The 26,803-nt window shown below is 48.7% G+C and overlaps 1 protein-coding gene across 2 annotated transcripts in view; it reads left to right on the top strand.

Moving 5' to 3' along the window:
* Nucleotides 1-26,803, top strand: part of tmem268 (transmembrane protein 268) — a 77,088-nt gene that overhangs the window by 18,075 nt on the left and 32,210 nt on the right. For both annotated transcript variants that reach the window (XM_073035005.1, XM_073035009.1), the window contains exons 3-4: nt 366-443; nt 5,765-5,874. In XM_073035005.1, coding sequence (XP_072891106.1) covers nt 366-443; nt 5,765-5,874 — 188 coding nt within the window. The remainder of the gene's footprint in view (nt 1-365; nt 444-5,764; nt 5,875-26,803) is intronic.

The following is a 26,803-nucleotide window of genomic DNA, read 5'->3' as shown; positions in this document are numbered from 1 at the left end:
AAGACAGTGTAAATGGACTAGGTGGAAAAAATAAAAAAAATATGTATATGTTTAGTTTTTTACTCTTTTCCATAGATGCTGCCAAACCGACGAGTTTTTCCTGCATTTTGTGTGTGTTGTTGTGAAATCAGTTGTTTTGCAGCTGCATAGCAGGATAAGGATCTCGGCCCAAAACATCGACTGTACTCTTTTCCAAGGGTGCTGCCTGACCTGCTGAGTTCCTCCAGCATTTTGTGTGTGTTGCTTTGGGTTTGCAGCTTCTGCTGATTCTCTTGTGTTTCAAATTTCACAGCATAAATCGTTGATAATAAACCTGATTCTGATCCTATTCCATGTTTTGTGTCCCTGATTTTCTTCTCTCCCAGAACCAAACGGACTGGGCCACCTCAGTCGCAGCAGCAGCACCAATGAGCCGGAGCTGTATCCCGTGTCCGAGACCCCAGGTGAGCTGTCGCATCCATTGAGGGAAGATTGTGGAAGTGACTGCCGAAGTTTGCATGTGCTGAGTCTGTGCCAGGCAGCTGGTGAACTTAAGGGCATGAAACTGGGCTCTGCACCCCTGGGGAAGTATGATGGATGAAAATCAGCCAATGGCTGGGCAGAGTTTATTTTCTCCACAAAGTTGCTATGACTGGGATTGGTCTATCCTGATCAGGTTCTCCCCATGACCGTGTGGGTTTCCTCCCACATTCCAAACATCTACGAGTCAGGTTTAGTGAGGTTTTGGCATGCTATATTGACGTCAGAAGCCTGTGTTGGTCATTGACGCAAACAACACATTTCACTGTATGTGTGACACATAAAACTAATCTTTTTAAAAAAAAATAAATCTGTCTTTAACTCTTTGAGCTGGTAATTAGCAAAAAAGTATCAAAAGTCTCATGAAGAAAGAGGAATCAATGAAGTGAAGATTACCAGATTGTTTGTGGACATGGTACAGTAGTGAGACCTTAATGCTGTTATCCCCACTCCCCTACCCTCACCCCATACCCATTGATGCCTTGGCTAATCAAGAACCTATCTATCTTTGCCTTAAATGCACCCAATGATTTGGCCTCCACAGCTGCTTGTGGCAGCAAATTCCAAGATGTACCACCCTCTGACTAAAGTAATTTCTCCGCATCTCAGTTCAAAATCTGCCGTGGGAAATAAGTTTGCCATATCTAATCTGTTCAGGCCTTTTGTTATTCAGAATGTTTCTATCAGATCCCCCCCTCATTCTCCTGAACTCCAGGGAATACAGCCCAAGAGCTGCCAGATGTTCCTCATACGGTAACCCTTTCATTCCTGGAAACATTCTCGTGAATCTTCTCTGAACCCTCTCCAATGTCAGTATATCCTTTCTAAAATAAGGAGCCCAACACAGCACGCAATACTCCAAAATGTGGTCTCACGGGTGCCTTACAGAGCCTCAACATTACATCCCTGCTCTTATATTCTATACCTCTAGTATAACTCAGTTAGTCTGACCTCAGTGGTTGAGGCATTGATTATTAAGGATGAGGCCTCAAGGTACTTGCAGTTTTGTACCCTCAGTTCAGTACCCTTCCTCTAAACTGCCTGCCTCTCCACCTGTCCTCAGATTGTTTGTAAACTTGAGAACAAAGCAATCAATTCTATCATCAAAATCATTGACATATAACATAAAAAGCATCGGTACCAACACTGAGTCCTGTGAAACACTACTAGTCACTGGTAGTCCCTTATTCCCAGTCAGACACTGCTTTACTCATGCTAGAATCTTTCCTGTAGTGCCTCGGATAACCAACATCATGTGTGGCACCTTGTTAAAGGCCTTCTGAAAATCGCCTTTGTGTATCCTGCTTGCTGTTTCTCCGAAGGATTCCAACAGATTCGTCAGGCACAATTTTCCCTTGAGGAAACAGATTGAATATTGAAAAACCTAGATACAGTGGATGCGGAAAGGATGTTTCCTGTAGTGGGAGAGTCTTGGACCAGAGGGCACAGCCTCAGAATACAAGGGCTTCCCTTTAGAACAGAGATCAGGAGGAATTTCTTAGTCAGAGGGTGGTGAATCTGTGGAATTAGTTGTCACAGTTGGCTGTGGATGCAAGGCATTGGGTATATTTAAAACGGAGGTTGATATTTCTTAGTAAGGATGTCAAAGGTTATGTGGAGAAGGCGGGAGAATGGGATTGAGATGGATAAATAAATTAGCCAAGATGGAATGGGGGAGCAGAATTCTGCTCCTATGTCTTATGGTGTTAATTTGATAATTAGATGGCTCACTAAACTAAGCCCTTCTGCCCATATCCCTTTATTTCTCTGCACCTACATGGGCCTTTCAAAGATCCTCTTAAATGCCTCTCTCATATTAAAGGTTAATAGCTTTTTTTTTGGCACACTTACACGGAAACATACGGTGAAATGCGTTGTTGGTGTCAATAATCAACTCGACTGGATGTGCTGGGGCAGCCCACAAGTGTGGCCATGCTTCCGACGCATGTTTGCCTGCACCAGCATTCCTGGCAGTGCAGTCCAGGTTTGGTGTATTAAAAAAGACTTGTCCTGCACATCTCCTTTAAACTTCCTCCCTATCACCTTAAACGTGTGCCCTCTAGAATCGGACACTTCAACAGTGGTGAGAAAAGATAGCTGTCTTGCTTAGAAACCTCTATCCAAGGGCCTGCCAACCTTTCTTATGCCGTGGACCCCTACCATCAACTGTGGACCTCAGGTTGGGAACCCCTGCTCTGTCAGGTCTCTATCTTACCCTCTGTTGCTCCAGAGAAAGCAGCCCAAGGTTGTCCAATCTCTCTTTCTAGCTCATCCCCTCTAATCCAGGCAGCACCCTGGTAAGCCTCGTTTAGACCCTCTTCAAAACCTCCACATCCTTTCTAAAATGGGGCTGTTGGCACTGATGAAGTGGACTCTGAAAACTCACCCTCGTTCCTTTATCATACTTTACAAAAATGGTGAACGCAGCCCTATCCGTCGCAGCTAAAGCCTTCCCCACCATTGAGCATCTATGCGTGCTCTCTTCTCACTGTTGCCATCAAGAAGGAGGCCTTATGTCCCACACCACCAGGTTCAGAAATCATTATTACCCCTCAACCATCAGGCTCTTGAACCATAGGGTATAACTTTACTCACACCAATACCGAACTGATTCCACAAGCTATGGACTTACTTTTAAGGAATCAACAACTGATGTTCTTGATATTTATTGTTATTTATCGTTTTTATTCTTTCCTTTTTGTACTGCACAGTTTATTGTCTTTTACACATTGTTCGTTTGTCTGGCTGTTGAGTGCAGTTTTTCATTGATATTTACTGTGAATGCCCACAAAAAATGAATCTCAGGGTTGTATATGGTGACAAATGTACTTTCATAATGAAACTACTTTGAACTTCATTTACTTGTGGACAAGGGGAACCATGTCACTGAGCAATTCTGAGGTTTGAACAACAAAATGTTGTTTTTATACAGAAATTGACTGGATGGATACTGATATTGACCATTGGTAACTTGGTGTATGTTCAGTTTCTTATTTGCATAACCAATTACCAATTATACTACACTATTGCAGGTATTAATAGTCAGTGGAATTTGCATGTTAAAGGCCAGTAATACTTCAGAATTTGTAAAGTAACTGACCAATAGTAAACGTCACCCTAGAATCCTTCATTTGCATCTTTCTGTGTCTGCCAAGTGGCTCTGGTCCCCTGCTCTGTGGTGGTTGAGTGTAAATTGGGCATCATCATAACCATATTGCTCTACAGGATGTAATAGAAGAGTACTTAACACATTGTCTCTGAGTGTAAGAATGAAAGGGCATAGCATGGTTTATTCTTAAACATGAAAAACAAAATGATCAAAAATCACCACTTTTCCCATCGGTGACCATCGACCCAAATGGATAACATAACACAAGCAGACACAACTGACACTGTTTAAAAGCTGTTCGGTCCAAGCACAGTGTGAAAGCCACACAAGTACACGCGAGGGACACAAGTTCGAATCTGTTCAGTTACAGTCTCCTGTCCCGTTAAGCGACACACTGTCATAACTAATCCCTGCTGTGATTAATATATGGCCAAATTCAAAGTCTGAAATAAGTTTGCTTTCGAAGTAAATATATTTCACCATATACAACCCTGAGATTTGTTTTCTTGGGCATTACTCAATAAATCCATAATAGAATAATAACCATCATAGAATCGATGAAAGACCACACCAACATGGACATCCAACCAGTTGGCGAAAGACAAAAAAAGCCATGCAAGTACAAGAAGAAAGAAATAGCAATAATAAATAACTCAACAATAAATGTTGAGAACATGAGACGAAAAGTCCTTGAAAGTGAATCCATAGGTTGTGGGATTATTTCAAAGATTGCACTAGTGAAGTTAAGTGAAGCTACCCCCTTTAATTCAAGAGCCTGATGGTTGAGGGGTAATTACTGATTAACCAGAATCCATTGTAATTTTTAATAATAATGTTTATTTTGCTATTTAAAAAAATTATCTTAACTCTTGCCTTGCTGTAGCTTCCACAGGGCAACCAGATTTAGAGTCAGAGCTATAAAAACTACATCACAGTAACAGGCCTTTTGGCCCATCTAATATGTGCAGAACCATTTAAACCACCTAGTCCCATCACCCTGCACTGGGACCATAGCCCTCCATTCCCCTTAAATATTTCACCTTTCACCCTTAACCCATGACCTCTAAGTTGTTGTCCCACCCAAATTCAGTGGAAAAACCCTGCTTGCATTTACCTATCCATAATTTTGTATACTTCCATCAATCTCCCCTCAATTTTCTACGTTCTAAGAAATAAAGTCCTAACCTGTTCAATCTTTCCTTACAACTCAGATCTTCCAGTACTGGCATCATCCTGGTAATTTTTTCTGTACTTTTTCAAACTTATTTACATCTTTCCTGTAGATAGGTGACCAAAACCTCACACAGTGTTCCAAATTAGGCTTCACTAATCTCTTATAAAACTTTCAACATAACCTCCCATCTGCTGTATTCAATAATTTGATTCATAAAGGCCAACATGCCAAACGCTTCCTTTACAACCCTATCTATCTTCCTGTGCCGCCACTTTCAATGAATTATGGACATGTATCCGTACATCCTTGGTTCTACTGCACTCCTCAGTGCCATATAGTTCCCTTCTGCCATCCGGTTCCTGAATGGACTGTGAAGCTTTGGACACTACCTCGCTTTTTAAATATACAGTATTTCTGTTTTCGCACATTTTTTAATAATCTTTTCAGTATGTGTCATTTGCTTGTTTCTTTATTATTACTGGTATGTTTTATTTTATATATTATTACTTTTTTTCTGTCTCTGTTAGATGATGTATTGTGTTGAACTGCTGCTGCTAAGTTAACAAGTTTCACGTCACATGCCAGTGTTAAGAAACCTGGTTCTGATTCTGATGTTGGGGTTAGTGAAGATAAGCATCTCACATTTGTCTGCATAGAAACTCCATCTGCCATTTTTCAACCTATTTTTCCAGCTGGTCCAAATCCCTTTGCAAGTTGAGTATGGTCTAATCAGAGTTTTATAAAGCTGCAACATAACTTCCTCATTTGTGATTTCAACTGTTATTGCGGACAGAACATTGAATATACTGTGGAGAGAACCTCAAAGGCAGCTTAAATGTTGAGTGTATTTTTAAGGCACAATGTTTCTCATCAACAAACCACTGCAAAGCGCAGGAGCTTTCTTGGACTTTCCGTGCTAACTTCCTTCTTGACAACCAATGCTTTCACAATTTGTGTTACAGAACTGTATAATGGCCGCACTCTATTGGTCCTCACTTCCAGTGCCCCTTGGTGGTCTCAGGGATTCGATCTCGAGTCATGTGAGGATAATCTTGCCCGATTTGGAATCCAGGTATCACCAAACTCCTGTTACGAGATGGTTCCTCCTTTTCAGGTTCCCCAAGTTGAGTGCCTGGGTTTCTGATTCTGTTATATACCTAACCTTCCTGTTAAACATCGTCCTGTGGCAGGCAGGATTTCGCTGTGAGGTAGTTTCTTGAGTGTTAGGATTATTCTGCTCGCAGACTTCCTGGGACCACCGTTAAAACTCTAGTTTGGAGTTCGGGTCCTTCTTCAGGGTCACCATTCGTCATCATTGGCAAGTCTAGGGGTTGATGCCGAGGATCGTGGCCCAATGGTCGATTAGAGTTCTGGAGTGTAAGGCTCCATGGTCGAAGGCTTGGCTCTGAGAGTCCAGTGGGGAATCGAAGGTCCAGTGTCTGTGATCACAAGACTACTGGAGGCCCAGAGTTGATTTGTCCTGGGGTGCTGGGGGTCCATAGGAACGTGGATGGGTGGCTGAGATACCTAGAGACGCCCTGTCCTGGGGGATCACAAGTGTGTGTGTGTGTGTGTGTGTGTGTGTGTGTGTGTGTGTGTGTGTGTGTGTGTGTGTGTGTGTGTGTGTGTGTGTGTGTGTGTGTGTGTGTGTGTGTGTGTGTGTGTGTGTGTGTGTGTGAGAGAGAGAGAGAGAGAGAGAGAGAGAGAGAGAGAGAGAGAGAGAGAGAGAGAGAAACTGGGAGGCCTCAAGATGACCTGTTGACTTGTCTGGGGGGGGGTGGTTTTACAGGACCATCTGTGTATGTAAGTGGGTTTGTAGCTGGGAGGCTCATCCCTTCAGATGAAGGGATTAAAAGTAACATTAGCAAATTTGCTGATGACACAAAGCTGGGTGGCAGTGTGAAATGTCAGGAGGATGTTATGAGAATGCAGGGTGACTTGGACAGATTGGGTGAGTGGGCAAATGTATGGCAGATGCAGTTTAATGTGGATAAATGTGAGGTTATCCACTTTGGTGGCAAGAACAGGAAGGCAGATTACTATCTAAATGGGGTCAAGTTAGGAAAAGGGGAAGTACAACGAGATCTAGGTGTTCTTGTACATCAGTCAATGAAAGCAAGCATGCAGGTACAGCAGGCAGTGAAGAAAGATAATGGCATGCTGGCCTTTATAACAAGAGGAATTGAGTATAGGAGTAAAGAGGTCCTTCTGCAGCTGTACAGGGCCCTGGTGAGACCCCACCTGGAGTATTGTGTGCAGTTTTGGTCTCCAAATTTGAGGAAAGACATTCTTGCTATTGAGGGAGTGCAGCGTAGGTTCACAAGGTTAATTCCCAGAATGGAGGAACTGTCATATGTTGAAAGATTGGAGCGACTGGGCTTGTATACACTGGAATTTAGAAGGATGAGAGGGGATCTGATTGAAACATATAAGATTATTAAGGGATTGGACACGCTGGAGGCAGGAAGCATGTTCCCGCTGATGGGTGAGTCCAGAACTAGAGGCCACAGTTTAAGAATAAGGGGTAGGCCATTTAGAACTGAGATGCGGAAAATCTTTTTCACGCAGAGTGGTGGATATGTGGAATACTCTGCCCCAGAAGGCAGTGGAAGCCAAGTCTCTGGATGCATTCAAGAGAGAGTTAGATAGGGCTCTTATAGATAGCGGGGTCAAGGGATATGGGGAGAGGGCAAGAACGGGGTACTGATTGTGTATGATCAGCCATGATCACAGTGAATGGTGGTGCTGGCTAGAAGGGCCGAATGGCCTACTCCTGCACCTATTGTCTATTGTCCGCGATAACCTGTCCTGGGCAGAGGGGGTTTCCGTGACGTGTGTGTGTGTAGCTGGGAGGCTCCGCGATAACCTGTCCTGGGCAGACAGGGTTTCCGTGACGTGGTTGTGTGTAGCTGGGAGGCTCCGCGATAACCTGTCCTGGGCAGAGGGGGTTTCCGTGACGTGGTTGTGTGCAGCTGGGAGGCTCCGCGATAACCTGTCCTGGGCAGAGGGGGTTTCCGTGACGTGGTTGTGTGTAGTTGGGTGGTTCCAAGATGACTATCCTGACGGGGTGGAGTTACAGGACTGTCTGTGTGTTTGCGTGGGTGGGTGGCTGGGGACGGTTAGGGGACGATGGGTGGGTGGCTGGGGACGGTTAGTGGACGATGGGTGTGTGGCTGGGGACGGTTAGTGGACGACGGGTGGGTGGCTGGGGACGGTTAGTGGACGATGGGTGGGTGGCTGGGGACGGTTAGGGGACGATGGGTGGGTGGCTGGGGACGGTTAGTGGGCGATGGGTGGGTGGCTGGGGACGGTTAGGGGACGATGGGTGGGTGGCTGGGGACGGTTAGTGGACGATGGGTGGGTGGCTGGGGACGGTTAGGGGACGATGGGTGAGCATCCCGGACTTAATCCTCGCCTCATCACGGGACAGTTTACAATGGCCCGTTAACCTGCTAACTGGTACATCTTTGGACTGTGGAAGGGAAGCAAAGGGCTCAGAGAGAACCCACGCATTCCACAGGGAGGTCATACAAACTCCTTACAGATGACCCCAGAACAGGACTCTACACTCTGGCGTCCAGCATGTCCTTGGGCTGTGTTGGTTGTTGATGCAAGGGATGGTTTTCACCGAATGTTTCGATCCACACGTGATAACTGAAGGAGCCCGAGAGTTCTTGGTACCGGTAATAACGCAGATTCTCAGTATTATTTCTACAATGTGTCTTTCACACGTTGGTTATTTGTCAGTCTTCGTTTATGTAAAAACTTTTGAGAATTCTATTGTATTTCATTATTTTCCTTTAAATGCCTGCAAAAAATGAATCCCAGATTCGTATATAGTGACGTATATTTATTTTGATAATAAGTTATTACTTTAACCCTGTTCTCTCGAGACAAGTGAAGTGACAGATGACTTGTTTACTGCTGTACGAATCTCTGATGAATTTGCTACAGCCAGTTGGTAAATATTTTTCAGGCATGCAGTGCAGCGGTCGGATGACAAATCGTAGTGTACAGAGTCATGGCACAGGGCAGCCTTCCTGCCGATGCCTCAAGTGAGTCAGGCACCAGGCGTTACGGTAATGTGCTGAAACTCCACTGAAATCTTCCATTCTGTTCAGTTCAACGCACAATTCACTCTCATTTAACCATAACGAATACAGCCAAACGAGATAGTGTTACTAGGGCACAAGGTGCAAATGTTACCAACAATCTCACACAGTAAGCACACGCACGATCACAATCACGTAATAAGGGTCCCGAAACCCACCTCTACCCCCCCATGCATGCCGCGACATGATGCATACGAGTCAACAAACCTGAACAGAATATAGGTAAAAACACAACAATGCAGAGTGTGTGTGCGTGTGCGTGTGCGTGTGTGTGTGTGTGAGTGTGTGTGTGTGTGTGTGTGTGAGTGTGTGAGTGTGTGTGTGTGTGTGTGTGCGTGTGCGTGTGAGTGTGTGTGTGTGTGAGTGTGTGTGTGTGTGTGAGTGTGTGAGTGTGTGTGTGTGTGTGTGTGAGTGTGTGTGTGTTAGTGTGTGTGAGTGTGTGTGTGTGTGAGTGTGTGTGTGTGTGTGAGTGTGTGTGTGTTAGTGTGTGTGAGTGTGTGTGTGTGTGTGAGTGTGTGTGTGTTAGTGTGTGTGAGTGTGTGTGTGAGTGTGTGTGTGTGAGTGTGTGTGAGTGTGTGTGAGTGTGTGTGTGAGTGTGTATGTGAGTGAGTGTGTGTGTGAGTGTGCGTGAATGTGTGTGTGTGTGTGAGTGAGTGTGTGTGTGAATGTGTGTGTGTGTATATACATATATATTCAATATATAGTCCAGTCCCCAGACCACCGATATATTCTATATATAGTCCAGTCCCCAGACCACCGATATATTCTGTATACAGTCCAGACACCCAGACCAGCGATATATTCTATATATAGTTCAGTCCGCAGACCACCGATATTTTCTATATATAGTCCAGACCCCCAGACCACCGATATATTCTATATATAGTCCAGTCCCCAGACCACCGATATATTCTATATATAGTCTAGTCCCCCAGACCACCGATATAGTCTATATATAGTCCAGTCCCCAGACCACCGATATATTCTATATATAGTCCAGACCCCAGACTACCGATATATTCTATATATAGTCCAGACCCCAGACCACCGATATATTCTATATATAGTCCAGTCCCCCAGACCACCGATATATTCTATATATAGTCCAGACCCCAGACCACCGATATATTCTATATATAGACCAGACCCCAGACCACCGATATATTCTATATATAGTCCAGTCCCCAGACCACCGATATATTCTATATATAGTCCAGACCCCAGACCACCGATATATTCTATATATAGTCCAGTCCCCCAGACCACCGATATATTCTATATATAGTCCAGTCCGCAGACCACCGATATATTCTATATATAGTCCAGTCCCCCAGACCACCGATATATTCTATATATAGTCCAGTCCCCCAGACCACCGATATATTCTATATATAGTCCAGACCCCAGACCACCGATATATTCTATATATAGACCAGACCCCAGACCACCGATATATTCTATATATAGTCCAGTCCCCAGACCACCGATATATTCTATATATAGTCCAGACCCCAGACCACCGATATATTCTATATATAGTCCAGTCCCCCAGACCACCGATATATTCTATATATAGTCCAGTCCCCCAGACCACCGATATATTCTATATATAGTCCAGTCCGCAGACAACCGATATATTCTATATATAGTCCAGTCCCCAGACCACTGATATATTCTATATATAGTCCAGTCCGCAGACCACCGATATATTCTATATATAGTCCAGTCCGCAGACCACCGATATAGTCTATATATAGTCCAGACCCCAGACCACCGATATATTCTATATATAGTCCAGTCCCCAGACCACCGATATATTCTATATATGGTCCAGTCCGCAGACCACCGATATATTCTATATATAGTTTAGAACCCCGGACCACCGATATATTCTATATATAGTCCAGACCCCAGACCACCGATATATTCTATATATAGTCCAGACCCCAGACCACCGATATATTCTGTATATAGTCCAGCCCCAGACCACCGATATATTCTATATATAGTCCAGTCCCCCAGACCACCGATATATTCTATATATAGTCCAGTCCCCAGACCACCGATATATTGTATATTGGCAACTCCGACTCGGATCTGGACACCGGCCCACACCGCCCCCGGTGAAGCACAACAGCTTCATCCCCTCACTCCAGACGGCTGCAAATAGGCAAAACTGTGGCTTCAGGCCTGGTTCCGGCTACGACCGAGGACTCGACCTCCTGCATTCGCCCCTGCTCGCATCGAGTAACTCAGTAAATCGCATTGGCGGTGTCCCAGATTAACACTGTCCAAAGGGGGTCTTGTGATCCACTCGCTATGTGACTGTAAGCCTCTGTCAACTCAGGCAGCAGCACGTTGCGCTGCTCTTTCATTGTCTCCGCCAACAAACCACTCGCTGATGGTGGAGACCTGCAGTGCTTTGAGTCCTTAACGTATAGCAGGATCATGTGATTGTTAGATGTATGTTTAGGTAGAGTGGTGGCACCTGTTTTGACCCTGTTGAAGCCGCTGTGACCAGTTGCGCTGCCTGCTTCCCAGAATTCCTTTTCAGAGGTGGTTTAATAAACTCTGCCATGGGATGAGAACGAAAATTAGACATAAGTAAGAAGCGACAAAAGTACCCAATCCACTACATTTTTATTGTACTGTAAATGTGTAATCAGGATCACTGTCATATGTCATGAAATTATTGTTCTGTGGCATATATATATAATTAAATTAAACAAATAGTGCTAAGTGAGAGCTAAATAGCGAGATAATGTTCATGGGTTGAAAGCTATTGAAAAATATTTGACTTAAAATAATGATCTTGAATATTTCCTTATTGATACAAAGCACGAGAACAAGCATCAAGCTCGGGTTTATTTTCACTAACATGTGTTGTGAAATTTGATGCAGCAGTACATTAAATATCAGTTGAAATGAGCATGCAGAAAGAGAGGAATGTTCATGCTCCAGTCAGCAGTCTGTTCCTTCAGGCTCCTGGACTTCCTGCTTGACGGTAACAATGAGAAGAGGGCACATCTTGGATGGGGATGGTTCATGATGATGGATTACTTAATGCCCATTACGCTGCTAAAAGTCTTCCATCTTTGTCAGTACAGAAGGATTTTTCATTGCTGTTTCCGTAACAGTCTTGATTTACCAGCCAGGGTTGTCAGCTCAGAGCTGAAGCACTCTTAGTCTGGCCTTTGCCCTTTGACCTGTTTGGCATGACTGCAAGGGGCAAAGCACAAGGCCTTGACTCCAGCCCACATAGCTCTCCAGGTCACCGAGGCATGCAAGTCTCCAAACCCTAAGGCAAGGTCCCCTTGGAGGCTGATGAGGGATGCAGCTTTCTTAAACTTAGAACATCCCAAAGTGATTTGTAATTCTGTCTGAAACATTTCTTCCCACAGTCAGTTAATCTGATCAAGCGTGCTAGTTAGCCCCTCCCACCACCTCTATCTATTGTCCCTAAACCTGCACTGTAAATGACTGTTTATAATGCTGTTTGCAGTGTAAATACATGCTGGTATTTATGGATTTATGCACATTTCATTCATATTTGTAGTTTAAACACTAATTTTATCGTCTATATAATTCTTTATATTTGTTGAAAGTTGTTTTTTTTAAAATCCCATGTCATGCCAGCACACCAGGGCAACTTCCCAATAAGCATATGAATTTGGCCAATAAATAATTCAGCTGAACTCCAACTCGGATGTATGTGGATACGGTGGTGGTGAGGACAGAGGACGTATATGGATAGGGTGGTGGTTAGGACAGAGGACGTATGTGGATACGGTGGTGGTGAGGACAGAGGATGTATGTGGATGCGGTGGTGGTGAGGACAGAGGACGTATGTGGATAGGGTGGTGGTGAGGACAGAGGATGTATGTGGATAGGGTGGTGGTGAGGACAGAGGATGTATGTGGATACGGTGGTGGTGAGGACAGAGGACGTATGTGGATACGGTGGTGGTGAGGACAGAAAATGTATATGGATACGGTGGTGGTGAGGACAGAGGATGTATGTGGATACGGTGGTGGTGAGGACAGAGGATATATGTGGATAGGGTGGTGGTGAGGACAGAGGACGTATGTGGATGCGGTGGTGGTGAGGACAGAGGACGTATGTGGATACGGTGGTGGTGAGGACAGAGGACGTATGTGGATAGGGTGGTGGTGAGGACAGAGGATGTATGTGGATACGGTGGTGGTGAGGACAGAGGACGTATGTGGATAGGGTGGTGGTGAGGACAGAGGATGTATGTGGATACGGTGGTGGTGAGGACAGAGGACGTATGTGGATAGGGTGGTGGTGAGGACAGAGGATGTATGTGGATAGGGTGGTGGTGAGGACAGAGGACGTATGAGGATACGGTGGTGGTGAGGACAGAGGATGTATATGGATACGGTGGTGGTGAGGACAGAGGATGTATGTGGATACGGTGGTGGTGAGGACAGAGGACGTATGTGGATACGGTGGTGGTGAGGACAGAGGACGTATATGGATACGGTGGTGGTGAGGACAGAGGATGTATGTGGATACGGTGGTGGTGAGGACAGAAAATGTATATGGATACGGTGGTGGTGAGGACAGAGGATGTATGTGGATACGGTGGTGGTGAGGACAGAGGATGTATGTGGATAGGGTGGTGGTGAGGACAGAGGACGTATGTGGATGCGGTGGTGGTGAGGACAGAGGACGTATGTGGATACGGTTGTGGTGAGGACAGAGGACGTATGTGGATAGGGTGGTGGTGAGGACAGAGGATGTATGTGGATACGGTGGTGGTGAGGACAGAGGACGTATGTGGATAGGGTGGTGGTGAGGACAGAGGATGTATGTGGATACGGTGGTGGTGAGGACAGAGGACGTATGTGGATAGGGTGGTGGTGAGGACAGAGGATGTATGTGGATAGGGTGGTGGTGAGGACAGAGGACGTATGAGGATACGGTGGTGGTGAGGACAGAGGATGTATATGGATACGGTGGTGGTGAGGACAGAGGATGTATGTGGATAGGGTGGTGGTGAGGACAGAGGACGTATGTGGATAGGGTGGTGGTGAGGACAGAGGACGTATGAGGATACGGTGGTGGTGAGGACAGAGGATGTATATGGATACGGTGGTGGTGAGGACAGAGGATGTATGTGGATATGGTGGTGGTGAGGACAGAGGATGTATATGGATACGGTGGTGGTGAGGACAGAGGATGTATGTGGATACGGTGGTGGTGTGGACAGAGGATGTATGAGGATACGGTGGTGGTGAGGACAGAGGACGTATGTGGATAGGGTGGTGGTGAGGACAGAGGATGTATGTGGATAGGGTGGTGGTGAGGACAGAGGATGTATGTGGATACGGTGGTGGTGAGGACAGAGGATGTATGTGGATACGGTGGTGGTGTGGACAGAGGATGTATGTGGATAGGGTGGTGGTGAGGACAGAGGATGTATGTGGATACGGTGGTGGTGAGGACAGAGGACGTATGTGGATACGGTGGTGGTGAGGACAGAGGACGTATGTGGATACGGTGGTGGTGAGGACAGAGGACGTATGTGGATACGATGGTGGTGTGGACAGAGGATGTATGTGGATACGGTGGTGGTGAGGACAGAGGACGTATGTGGATACGGTGGTGGTGAGGACAGAGGATGTATGTGGATACGGTGGTGGTGAGGACAGAAAATGTATCTGGATACGGTGGTGGTGAGGACAGAGGATGTATGTGGATAGGGTGGTGGTGAGGACAGAGGATGTATGTGGATACGGTGGTGGTGAGGACAGAAAATGTATATGGATACGGTGGTGGTGAGGACAGAGGATGTATGTGGATGCGGTGGTGGTGAGGACAGAGGACGTATGTGGATAGGGTGGTGGTGAGGACAGAGGATGTATGTGGATACGATGGTGGTGAGGACAGAGGATGTATGTGGATAGGGTGGTGGTGAGGACAGAGGACGTATGTGGATACGATGGTGGTGTGGACAGAGGATGTATGTGGATAGGGTGGTGGTGAGGACAGAGGATGTATGTGGATACGGTGGTGGTGAGGACAGAGGACGTATGTGGATACGGTGGTGGTGAGGACAGAGGACGTATGTGGATACGGTGGTGGTGAGGACAGAGGATGTATGTGGATAGGGTGGTGGTGAGGACAGAGGATGTATGTGGATACGGTGGTGGTGAGGACAGAGGATGTATGTGGATAGGGTGGTGGTGAGGACAGAGGATGTATGTGGATAGGGTGGTGGTGAGGACAGAGGATGTATGTGGATACGGTGGTGGTGAGGACAGAGGATGTATGTGGATACGGTGGTGGTGAGGACAGAGGATGTATGTGGATAGGGTGGTGGTGAGGACAGAGGATGTATGTGGATACGGTGGTGGTGAGGACAGAGGACGTATGTGGATACGGTGGTGGTGAGGACAAAGGACGTATGTGGATACGGTGGTGGTGAGGACAGAGGATGTATGTGGATACGGTGGTGGTGAGGACAGAGGACGTATGTGGATAGGGTGGTGGTGAGGACAGAGGACGTATGTGGATAGGGTGGTGGTGAGGACAGAGGACGTATGTGGATACGGTGGTGGTGAGGACAGAGGATGTATGTGGATACGGTGGTGGTGAGGACAGAAAATGTATCTGGATACGGTGGTGGTGAGGACAGAGGATGTATGTGGATAGGGTGGTGGTGAGGACAGAGGACGTATGTGGATAGGGTGGTGGTGAGGACAGAGGACGTATGTGGATACGGTGGTGGTGAGGACAGAGGATGTATGTGGATACGGTGGTGGTGAGGACAGAAAATGTATATGGATACGGTGGTGGTGAGGACAGAGGACGTATGTGGATACGGTGGTGGTGAGGACAGAAAATGTATATGGATACGGTGGTGGTGAGGACAGAGGACGTATGTGGATACGGTGGTGGTGAGGACAGAGGACGTATGTGGATACGGTGGTGGTGAGGACAGAGGATGTATGTGGATATGGTGGTGGTGAGGACAGAGGACGTATGTGGATAGGGTGGTGGTGAGGACAGAGGACGTATGTGGATACGGTGGTGGTGAGGACAGAGGATGTATGTGGATACGGTGGTGGTGAGGACAGAGGATGTATGTGGATACGATGGTGGTGAGGACAGAGGACGTATGTGGATACGGTGGTGGTGAGGACAGAGGATGTATGTGGATACGGTGGTGGTGAGGACAGAGGATGTATGTGGATACGGTGGTGGTGAGGACAGAGGATGTATGTGGATACGGTGGTGGTGAGGACAGAGGACGTATGTGGATACGGTGGTGGTGAGGACAGAGGACGTATGTGGATAGGGTGGTGGTGAGGACAGAGGATGTATGTGGATAGGGTGGTGGTGAGGACAGAGGACGTATGTGGATACGGTGGTGGTGAGGACAGAGGATGTATGTGGATACGATGGTGGTGAGGACAGAGGACGTATGTGGATACGGTGGTGGTGAGGACAGAGGACGTATGTGGATACGGTGGTGGTGAGGACAGAGGATGTATGTGGATACGGTGGTGGTGAGGACAGAGGATGTATGTGGATGCGGTGGTGGTGAGGACAGAGGATGTATGTGGATACGGTGGTGGTGAGGACAGAGGATGTATGTGGATACGGTGGTGGTGAGGACAGAGGATGTATGTGGATACGGTGGTGGTGAGGACAGAGGACGTATGTGGATAGGGTGGTGGTGAGGACAGAGGACGTATGTGGATACGGTGGTGTTGAGGACAGAGGACGTATGTGGATACGGTAGTGGTGAGGACAGAGGACGTATGTGGATACGGTGGTGGTGAGGACAGAGGACGTATGTGGATACGGTGGTGGTGAGGACAGAGGACGTATGTGGATAGGGTGGTGGTGAGGACAGAGGATGTATGTGGATAGGGTGGTGGTGAGGACAGAGGACGTATGTGGATAGGGTGGTGGTGAGGACAGAGGACGTATGTGGATACGGTGGTGGTGAGGACAGAGGATGTATGTGGATAGGGTGGTGGTGAGGACAGAGGACGTATGTGGATACGGTGGTGGTGAGGACAGAGGACGTATGTGGATAGGGTGGTGGTGAGGACAGAGGACGTATGTGGATACGGTGGTGGTGAGGACAGAGGATGTATGTGGATACGGTGGTGGTGAGGACAGAAAATGTATATGGATACGGTGGTGGTGAGGACAGAGGACGTATGTGGATACGGTGGTGGTGAGGACAGAGGACGTATGTGGATACGGTGGTGGTGAGGACAGAGGATGTATGTGGATATGGTGGTGGTGAGGACAGAGGACGTATGTGGATAGGGTGGTGGTGAGGACAGAGGACGTATGTGGATACGGTGGTGGTGAGGACAGAGGACGTATGTGGATACGGTGGTGGTGAGGACAGAGGATGTATGTGGATACGTGGTGGTGAGGACAGAAAATGTATATGGATACGGTGGTGGTGAGGACAGAGGATGTATGTGGATAGGGTGGTGGTGAGGACAGAGGACGTATATGGATACGGTGGTGGTGAGGACAGAGGATGTATGTGGATACGGTGGTGGTGAGGACAGAGGACGTATGTGGATAGGGTGGTGGTGAGGACAGAGGACGTATGTGGATAGGGTGGTGGTGAGGACAGAGGACGTATGTGGATACGGTGGTGGTGAGGACAGAGGATGTATGTGGATACGGTGGTGGTGAGGACAGAAAATGTATATGGATACGGTGGTGGTGAGGACAGAGGACGTATGTGGATACGGTGGTGGTGAGGACAGAAAATGTATATGGATACGGTGGTGGTGAGGACAGAGGACGTATGTGGATACGGTGGTGGTGAGGACAGAGGACGTATGTGGATACGGTGGTGGTGAGGACAGAGGATGTATGTGGATATGGTGGTGGTGAGGACAGAGGACGTATGTGGATAGGGTGGTGGTGAGGACAGAGGACGTATGTGGATACGGTGGTGGTGAGGACAGAGGATGTATGTGGATACGGTGGTGGTGAGGACAGAGGATGTATGTGGATACGATGGTGGTGAGGACAGAGGACGTATGTGGATACGGTGGTGGTGAGGACAGAGGATGTATGTGGATACGGTGGTGGTGAGGACAGAGGATGTATGTGGATACGGTGGTGGTGAGGACAGAGGATGTATGTGGATACGGTGGTGGTGAGGACAGAGGACGTATGTGGATACGGTGGTGGTGAGGACAGAGGACGTATGTGGATAGGGTGGTGGTGAGGACAGAGGATGTATGTGGATAGGGTGGTGGTGAGGACAGAGGACGTATGTGGATACGGTGGTGGTGAGGACAGAGGATGTATGTGGATACGATGGTGGTGAGGACAGAGGACGTATGTGGATACGGTGGTGGTGAGGACAGAGGACGTATGTGGATACGGTGGTGGTGAGGACAGAGGATGTATGTGGATACGGTGGTGGTGAGGACAGAGGATGTATGTGGATGCGGTGGTGGTGAGGACAGAGGATGTATGTGGATACGGTGGTGGTGAGGACAGAGGATGTATGTGGATACGGTGGTGGTGAGGACAGAGGATGTATGTGGATACGGTGGTGGTGAGGACAGAGGACGTATGTGGATAGGGTGGTGGTGAGGACAGAGGACGTATGTGGATACGGTGGTGTTGAGGACAGAGGACGTATGTGGATACGGTAGTGGTGAGGACAGAGGACGTATGTGGATACGGTGGTGGTGAGGACAGAGGACGTATGTGGATACGGTGGTGGTGAGGACAGAGGACGTATGTGGATAGGGTGGTGGTGAGGACAGAGGATGTATGTGGATAGGGTGGTGGTGAGGACAGAGGACGTATGTGGATAGGGTGGTGGTGAGGACAGAGGACGTATGTGGATACGGTGGTGGTGAGGACAGAGGATGTATGTGGATAGGGTGGTGGTGAGGACAGAGGACGTATGTGGATACGGTGGTGGTGAGGACAGAGGACGTATGTGGATAGGGTGGTGGTGAGGACAGAGGACGTATGTGGATACGGTGGTGGTGAGGACAGAGGATGTATGTGGATACGGTGGTGGTGAGGACAGAAAATGTATATGGATACGGTGGTGGTGAGGACAGAGGACGTATGTGGATACGGTGGTGGTGAGGACAGAGGACGTATGTGGATACGGTGGTGGTGAGGACAGAGGATGTATGTGGATATGGTGGTGGTGAGGACAGAGGACGTATGTGGATAGGGTGGTGGTGAGGACAGAGGACGTATGTGGATACGGTGGTGGTGAGGACAGAGGACGTATGTGGATACGGTGGTGGTGAGGACAGAGGATGTATGTGGATACGTGGTGGTGAGGACAGAAAATGTATATGGATACGGTGGTGGTGAGGACAGAGGATGTATGTGGATAGGGTGGTGGTGAGGACAGAGGACGTATATGGATACGGTGGTGGTGAGGACAGAGGATGTATGTGGATACGGTGGTGGTGAGGACAGAGGACGTATGTGGATAGGGTGGTGGTGAGGACAGAGGATGTATGTGGATACGGTGGTGGTGAGGACAGAGGACGTATGTGGATAGGGTGGTGGTGAGGACAGAGGATGTATGTGGATACGGTGGTGGTGAGGACAGAGGACGTATGTGGATAGGGTGGTGGTGAGGACAGAGGACGTATGTGGATAGGGTGGTGGTGAGGACAGAGGACGTATGTGGATACGGTGGTGGTGAGGACAGAGGATGTATGTGGATACGGTGGTGGTGAGGACAGAGGATGTATGTGGATACGGTGGTGGTGAGGACAGAGGATGTATATGGATGCGGTGGTGGTGAGGACAGAGGATGTATGTGGATAGGGTAGTGGTGAGGACAGAGGATGTATGTGGATACGGTAGTGGTGAGGACAGAGGATGTATGTGGATACGGTGGTGGTGAGGACAGAGGACGTATGTGGATAGGGTGGTGGTGAGGACAGAGGATGTATGTGGATACGGTGGTGGTGAGGACAGAGGACGTATATGGATACGGTGGTGGTGAGGACAGAGGATGTATGTGGATACGGTGGTGGTGAGGACAGAGGACGTATGTGGATAGGGTGGTGGTGAGGACAGAGGATGTATGAGGATACGGTGGTGGTGAGGACAGAGGACGTATGTGGATAGGGTGGTGGTGAGGACAGAGGACGTATATGGATACGGTGGTGGTGAGGACAGAGGACTTATGTGGATAGGGTGGTGGTGAGGACTGAGGACGTATATGGATACGGTGGTGGTGAGGACAGAGGATGTATGTGGATAGGGTGATGGTGAGGACAGAGGATGTATGTGGATACGGTGGTGATGAGGACAGAGGACGTATGTGGATGCGGTGGTGGTGAGGACAGAGGATGTATGTGCATACGGTGGTGGTGAGGACAGAGGATGTATGTGGATGCGGTGGTGGTGAGGACAGAGGATGTATGTGGATAGAGTGGTGGTGAGGACAGAGGATGTATGTGGATACGGTGGTGGTGAGGACAGAGGATGTATGTGGATAGAGTGGTGGTGAGGACAGAGGATGTATGTGGATACGGTGGTGGTGAGGACAGAGGACGTATGTGGATGCGGTGGTGGTGAGGACAGAGGATGTATGTGGATACGGTGGTGGTGAGGACAGAGGACGTATGTGGATAGGGTGGTGGTGAGGACAGAGGATGTATGTGGATACGGTGGTGGTGAGGACAGAGGACGTATGTGGATAGGGTGGTGGTGAGGACAGAGGATGTATGTGGATAGGGTGGTGGTGAGGACAGAGGACGTATGAGGATACGGTGGTGGTGAGGACAGAGGATGTATATGGATACGGTGGTGGTGAGGACAGAGGATGTATGTGGATACGGTGGTGGTGAGGACAGAGGACGTATGTGGATAGGGTGGTGGTGAGGACAGAGGATGTATGTGGATAGGGTGGTGGTGAGGACAGAGGATGTATGTGGATGCGGTGGTGGTGAGGACAGAGGATGTATGTGGATAGAGTGGTGGTGAGGACAGAGGATGTATGTGGATAGGGTGGTGGTGAGGACAGAGGACGTATGAGGATACGGTGGTGGTGAGGACAGAGGACGTATGTGGATAGGGTGGTGGTGAGGACAGAGGATGTATATGGATACGGTGGTGGTGAGGACAGAGGATGTATGTGGATAGGGTGGTGGTGAGGACAGAGGACGTATGAGGATACGGTGGTGGTGAGGACAGAGGACGTATGTGGATAGGGTGGTGGTGAGGACAGAGGATGTATATGGATACGGTGGTGGTGAGGACAGAGAATGTATGTGGATAGGGTGGTGGTGAGGACAGAGGACGTATGTGGATACGGTGGTGGTGAGGACAGAGGACGTATGTGGATACGGTAGTGGTGAGGACAGAGGATGTATGTGGATACGGTGGTGGTGAGGACAGAGGACGTATGTGGATACGGTGGTGGTGAGGACAGAGGATGTATGTGGATACGGTGGTGGTGAGGACAGAGGACGTATGTGGATACGGTGGTGGTGAGGACAGAGGACGTATGTGGATGCGGTGGTGGTGAGGACAGAGGATGTATGTGGATAGGGTGGTGGTGAGGACAGAGGACGTATGTGGATACGGTGGTGGTGAGGACAGAGGACGTATGTGGATGCGGTGGTGGTGAGGACAGAGGATGTATGTGGATAGGGTGGTGGTGAGGACAGAGGACGTATGTGGATAGGGTGGTGGTGAGGACAGAGGATGTATGTGGATAGGGTGGTGGTGAGGACAGAGGACGTATGTGGATAGGGTGGTGGTGAGGACAGAGGATGTATGTGGATAGGGTGGTGGTGAGGACAGAGGACGTATGTGGATAGGGTGGTGGTGAGGACAGAGGATGTATGTGGATAGGGTGGTGGTGAGGACAGAGGACGTATGTGGATACGGTGGTGGTGAGGATAGAGGATGTATGTGGATGCGGTGGTGGTGAGGACAGAGGATGTATGTGGATACGGTGGTGGTGAGGACAGAGGATGTATGTGGATACGGTGGTGGTGAGGACAGAGGATGTATGTGGATAGGGTGGTGGTGAGGACAGAGGATGTATGTGGATACGGTGGTGGTGAGGACAGAGGATGTATGTGGATACGGTGGTGGTGAGGACAGAGGATGTATATGGATACGGTGGTGGTGAGGACAGAGGACGTATGTGGATAGGGTGGTGGTGAGGACAGAGGACGTATGTGGATAGGGTGGTGGTGAGGACAGAGGATGTATGTGGATAGGGTGGTGGTGAGGACAGAGGATGTATGTGGATACGGTGGTGGTGAGGACAGAGGATGTATGTGGATAGGGTGGTGGTGAGGACAGAGGATGTATGTGGATACGGTGGTGGTGAGGACAGAGGATGTATGTGGATACGGTGGTGGTGAGGACAGAGGATGTATATGGATACGGTGGTGGTGAGGACAGAGGACGTATGTGGATAGGGTGGTGGTGAGGACAGAGGATGTATGTGGATACGGTGGTGGTGAGGACAGAGGATGTATATGGATACGGTGGTGGTGAGGACAGAGGACGTATGTGGATAGGGTGGTGGTGAGGACAGAGGATGTATGTGAATACGGTGGTGGTGAGGACAGAGGATGTATGTGGATACGGTGGTGGTGAGGACAGAGGATGTATATGGATACGGTGGTGGTGAGGACAGAGGACGTATGTGGATAGGGTGGTGGTGAGGATAGAGGATGTATGTGGATACGGTGGTGGTGAGGACAGAGGATGTATGTGGATGCAGTGGTGGTGAGGACAGAGGACGTATGTGGATACGGTGGTGGTGAGGACAGAGGACGTATGTGGATGCGGTGGTGGTGAGGACAGAGGATGTATGTGGATACGGTGGTGGTGAGGACAGAGGACGTATGTGGATAGGGTGGTGGTGAGGACAGAGGATGTATGTGGATGCGGTGGTGGTGAGGACAGAGGATGTATGTGGATGCGGTGGTGGTGAGGACAGAGGACGTATGTGGATACGATGGTGGTGAGGACAGAGGATGTATGTGGATACGGTGGTGGTGAGGATAGAGGACGTATGTGGATAGGGTGGTGGTGAGGACAGAGGATGTATGTGGATACGGTGGTGGTGAGGACAGAGGACGTATGTGGATAGGGTGGTGGTGAGGATAGAGGACGTATGTGGATAGGGTGGTGGTGAGGTCAGAGGACGTATGTGGATACGGTGGTGGTGAGGACAGAGGACGTATGTGGATACGGTGGTGGTGAGGACAGAGGATGTATATGGATACGGTGGTGGTGAGGTCAGAGGACGTATGTGGATAGGGTGGTGGTGAGGACAGAGGATGTATGTGGATACGGTGGTGGTGAGGACAGAGGACGTATGTGGATAGGGTGGTGGTGAGGACAGAGGATGTATGTGGATACGGTGGTGGTGAGGACAGAGGACGTATGTGTATACGGTGGTGGTGAGGACAGAGGACGTATGTGGATAGGGTGGTGGTGAGGACAGAGGATGTATATGGATACGGTGGTGGTGAGGACAGAGGACGTATGTGGATACGGTGGTGGTGAGGACAGAGGACGTATGTGGATAGGGTGGTGGTGAGGACAGAGGACGTATATGGATACGGTGGTGGTGAGGACAGAGGACGTATGTGGATACGGTGGTGGTGAGGACAGAGGACGTATGTGGATAGGGTGGTGGTGAGGACAGAGGACGTATGTGGATACGGTGGTGGTGAGGACAGAGGACGTATGTGGATACGGTGGTGGTGAGGACAGAGGATGTATGTGGATAGGGTGGTGGTGAGGACAGAGGATGTATGTGGATAGGGTGGTGGTGAGGACAGAGGATGTATGTGGATACGGTGGTGGTGAGGACAGAGGACGTATGTGGATAGGGTGGTGGTGAGGACAGAGGATGTATATGGATACGGTGGTGGTGAGGACAGAGGACGTATGTGGATACGGTGGTGGTGAGGACAGAGGATGTATGTGGATAGGGTGGTGGTGAGGACAGAGGACGTATGTGGATACGGTGGTGGTGAGGACAGAGGACGTATGTGGATACGGTGGTGGTGAGGACAGAGGACGTATGTGGATGCGGTGGTGGTGAGGACAGAGGATGTATGTGGATACGGTGGTGGTGAGGACAGAGGATGTATGTGGATAGGGTGGTGGTGAGGACAGAGGATGTATGTGGATACGGTGGTGGTGAGGACAGAGGACGTATGTGGATACGGTAGTGGTGAGGACAGAGGACGTATGTGGATACGGTGGTGGTGAGGACAGAGGATGTATGTGGATAGGGTGGTGGTGAGGACAGAGGATGTATGTGGATAGGGTGGTGGTGAGGATAGAGGACGTATGTGGATAGGGTGGTGGTGAGGTCAGAGGACGTATGTGGATAGGGTGGTGGTGAGGTCAGAGGACGTATGTGGATAGGGTGGTGGTGAGGACAGAGGATGTATGTGGATACGGTGGTGGTGAGGACAGAGGATGTATGTGGATACGATGGTGGTGAGGACAGAGGACGTATGAGGATACGGTGGTGGTGAGGACAGAGGACGTATGTGGATACGGTGGTGGTGAGGACAGAGGACGTATGTGGATACGGTGGTGGTGAGGACAGAGGACGTATGTGGATAGGGTGGTGGTGAGGACAGAGGACGTATATGGATACGGTGGTGGTGAGGACAGAGGACGTATGTGGATACGGTGGTGGTGAGGACAGAGGACGTATGTGGATAGGGTGGTGGTGAGGACAGAGGACGTATGAGGATACGGTGGTGGTGAGGACAGAGGACGTATGTGGATACGGTGGTGGTGAGGACAGAGGACGTATGTGGATACGGTGGTGGTGAGGACAGAGGATGTATGTGGATACGGTGGTGGTGAGGTCAGAGGATGTATGTGGATAGGGTGGTGGTGAGGACAGAGGATGTATGTGGGTACGGTGGTGGTGAGGACAGAGGATGTATGTGGATACGGTGGTGGTGAGGACAGAGGACGTATGTGGATACGGTGGTGGTGAGGACAGAGGATGTATGTGGATACGGTGGTGGTGAGGACAGAGGACGTATGTGGATACGGTAGTGGTGAGGACAGAGGATGTATGTGGATACGGTGGTGGTGAGGACAGAGGATGTATGTGGATGCGGTGGTGGTGAGGACAGAGGACGTATGTGGATAGTGTGGTGGTGAGGACAGAGGACGTATGTGGATACGGTGGTGGTGAGGACAGAGGATGTATGTGGATACGGTGGTGGTGAGGACAGAGGATGTATGTGGATAGGGTGGTGGTGAGGACAGAGGATGTATGTGGATAGGGTGGTGGTGAGGACAGAGGATGTATGTGGATGCGGTGGTGGTGAGGACAGAGGACGTATGTGGATACGGTGGTGGTGAGGACAGAGGACGTATGTGGATACGGTGGTCGTGAGGACAGAGGATGTATATGGATACGGTGGTGGTGAGGACAGAGGATGTATGTGGATACGGTGGTGGTGAGGACAGAGGACGTATGTGGATACGGTGGTGGTGAGGACAGAGGATGTATGTGGATACGGTGGTGGTGAGGACAGAGGCATGATATGTAATGAAACTCTGCAAGAGTCTTTCGCCAGAGGCCAGGCCCCTTTTCAGCTGTGGCTCTCCGAACCTTGTTACCACGACAATGCTAAATATAACCCGATCCTCGCCTGTCTGCATACACAAGGGATCAGTGAAATGTTGCGTGACAATATGCTTCTGAGTTTCGCTTGTGCCGTGTATTGAATTTCATTTCTCCTTATCTATTGATCCTATACTGTAATGTGGCATTCATCTGTGACGCGGTAAAGCACGATGGATCACGAGTGGTGCGGTAACATAGTGGTTGACATAACCTTTACAGTGATCAGAGTTAGATTCTCACTGCTGTGCGTACGGAGCTTATAAGCTCTGTTCGTGGCTGCGCGAGATTTCTCTGAGGGCTCCGATTATCTCCCACATTCCAAAGTAGCTATGTTGGCACCGTCTGTCCGCCAGCACGTTCTCCTCGGACTGCGTCGGCCGTTGCTACAGATGCCACATTTCACTCTATGTTCTGATGTGTGTACAACAAATAAACTAAGTTTTAATATTTAACCCAAGATCCATTATGGGAACTTTATGAAACTAAATTTAATACCGGTGTGTTAAGGTAACCATTAGAACAGATACTGAATAATTTGGACATTTAAGGTCTTGAAATCAGTGGATGGTGTGGGAGGGAAAGAAGTGGATTTAGAAATGAATTTTCACAATATGCGGCACAAGAAGTTCAAAATTCAAAGTAAATTTATTATGAAAGAATGTATGTCCACTCATTGGACAGTTTATTAGGTACACCTGCTCGTTAATGCAAATATCTAATCAGCCAATCATGTGGCAGCAACTCAATGCAAAACAGCATGTAGACGTGGTCAAGGAGTGCAGCCATTGTTCAGACCAAACATCAGAAGGGGGTAGAAATGTGATCTCAGTGACTTTGACCATGGAACGACTGTTGGTGCCAGATGGGGTGGCTTGCGTATCTCAGAAGCTGCTGATCTCCTGGGATTTGACACACACTAGAGTTTACAGAGAATGGTGTGAAAAACAGAAAACATCCAGTGAGTGTCAGTTCTGTGGGCGAGAAAACCTCGTTAATGACAGAGGTTGGAGGAGAATGGGCAGGCTGGTTCAAGCCGACAGGAAAGTGACAGTAACTCAAATAATTGTACTTTATAACAGGGGTGTACAGAAGAGCATCTCTGAACACACAACATGTTGAACCTTGAAGAGAATGGGCTACAGCAGGGGAAGACCACCCGCTGGCCACTTTATTAGGGACTGGGTGTGCCTGAGAAAGTGGCCACTGCGTGTGTATACTGAGCTTCATTTTCTTGCAGGCATTTG

Source organism: Hemitrygon akajei, chromosome 2 (genome assembly GCF_048418815.1).
Source record: "Hemitrygon akajei chromosome 2, sHemAka1.3, whole genome shotgun sequence".
Classification (NCBI taxonomy): domain Eukaryota; kingdom Metazoa; phylum Chordata; class Chondrichthyes; order Myliobatiformes; family Dasyatidae; genus Hemitrygon; species Hemitrygon akajei.
This window is presented reverse-complemented; position numbering and strand designations above follow the sequence as displayed.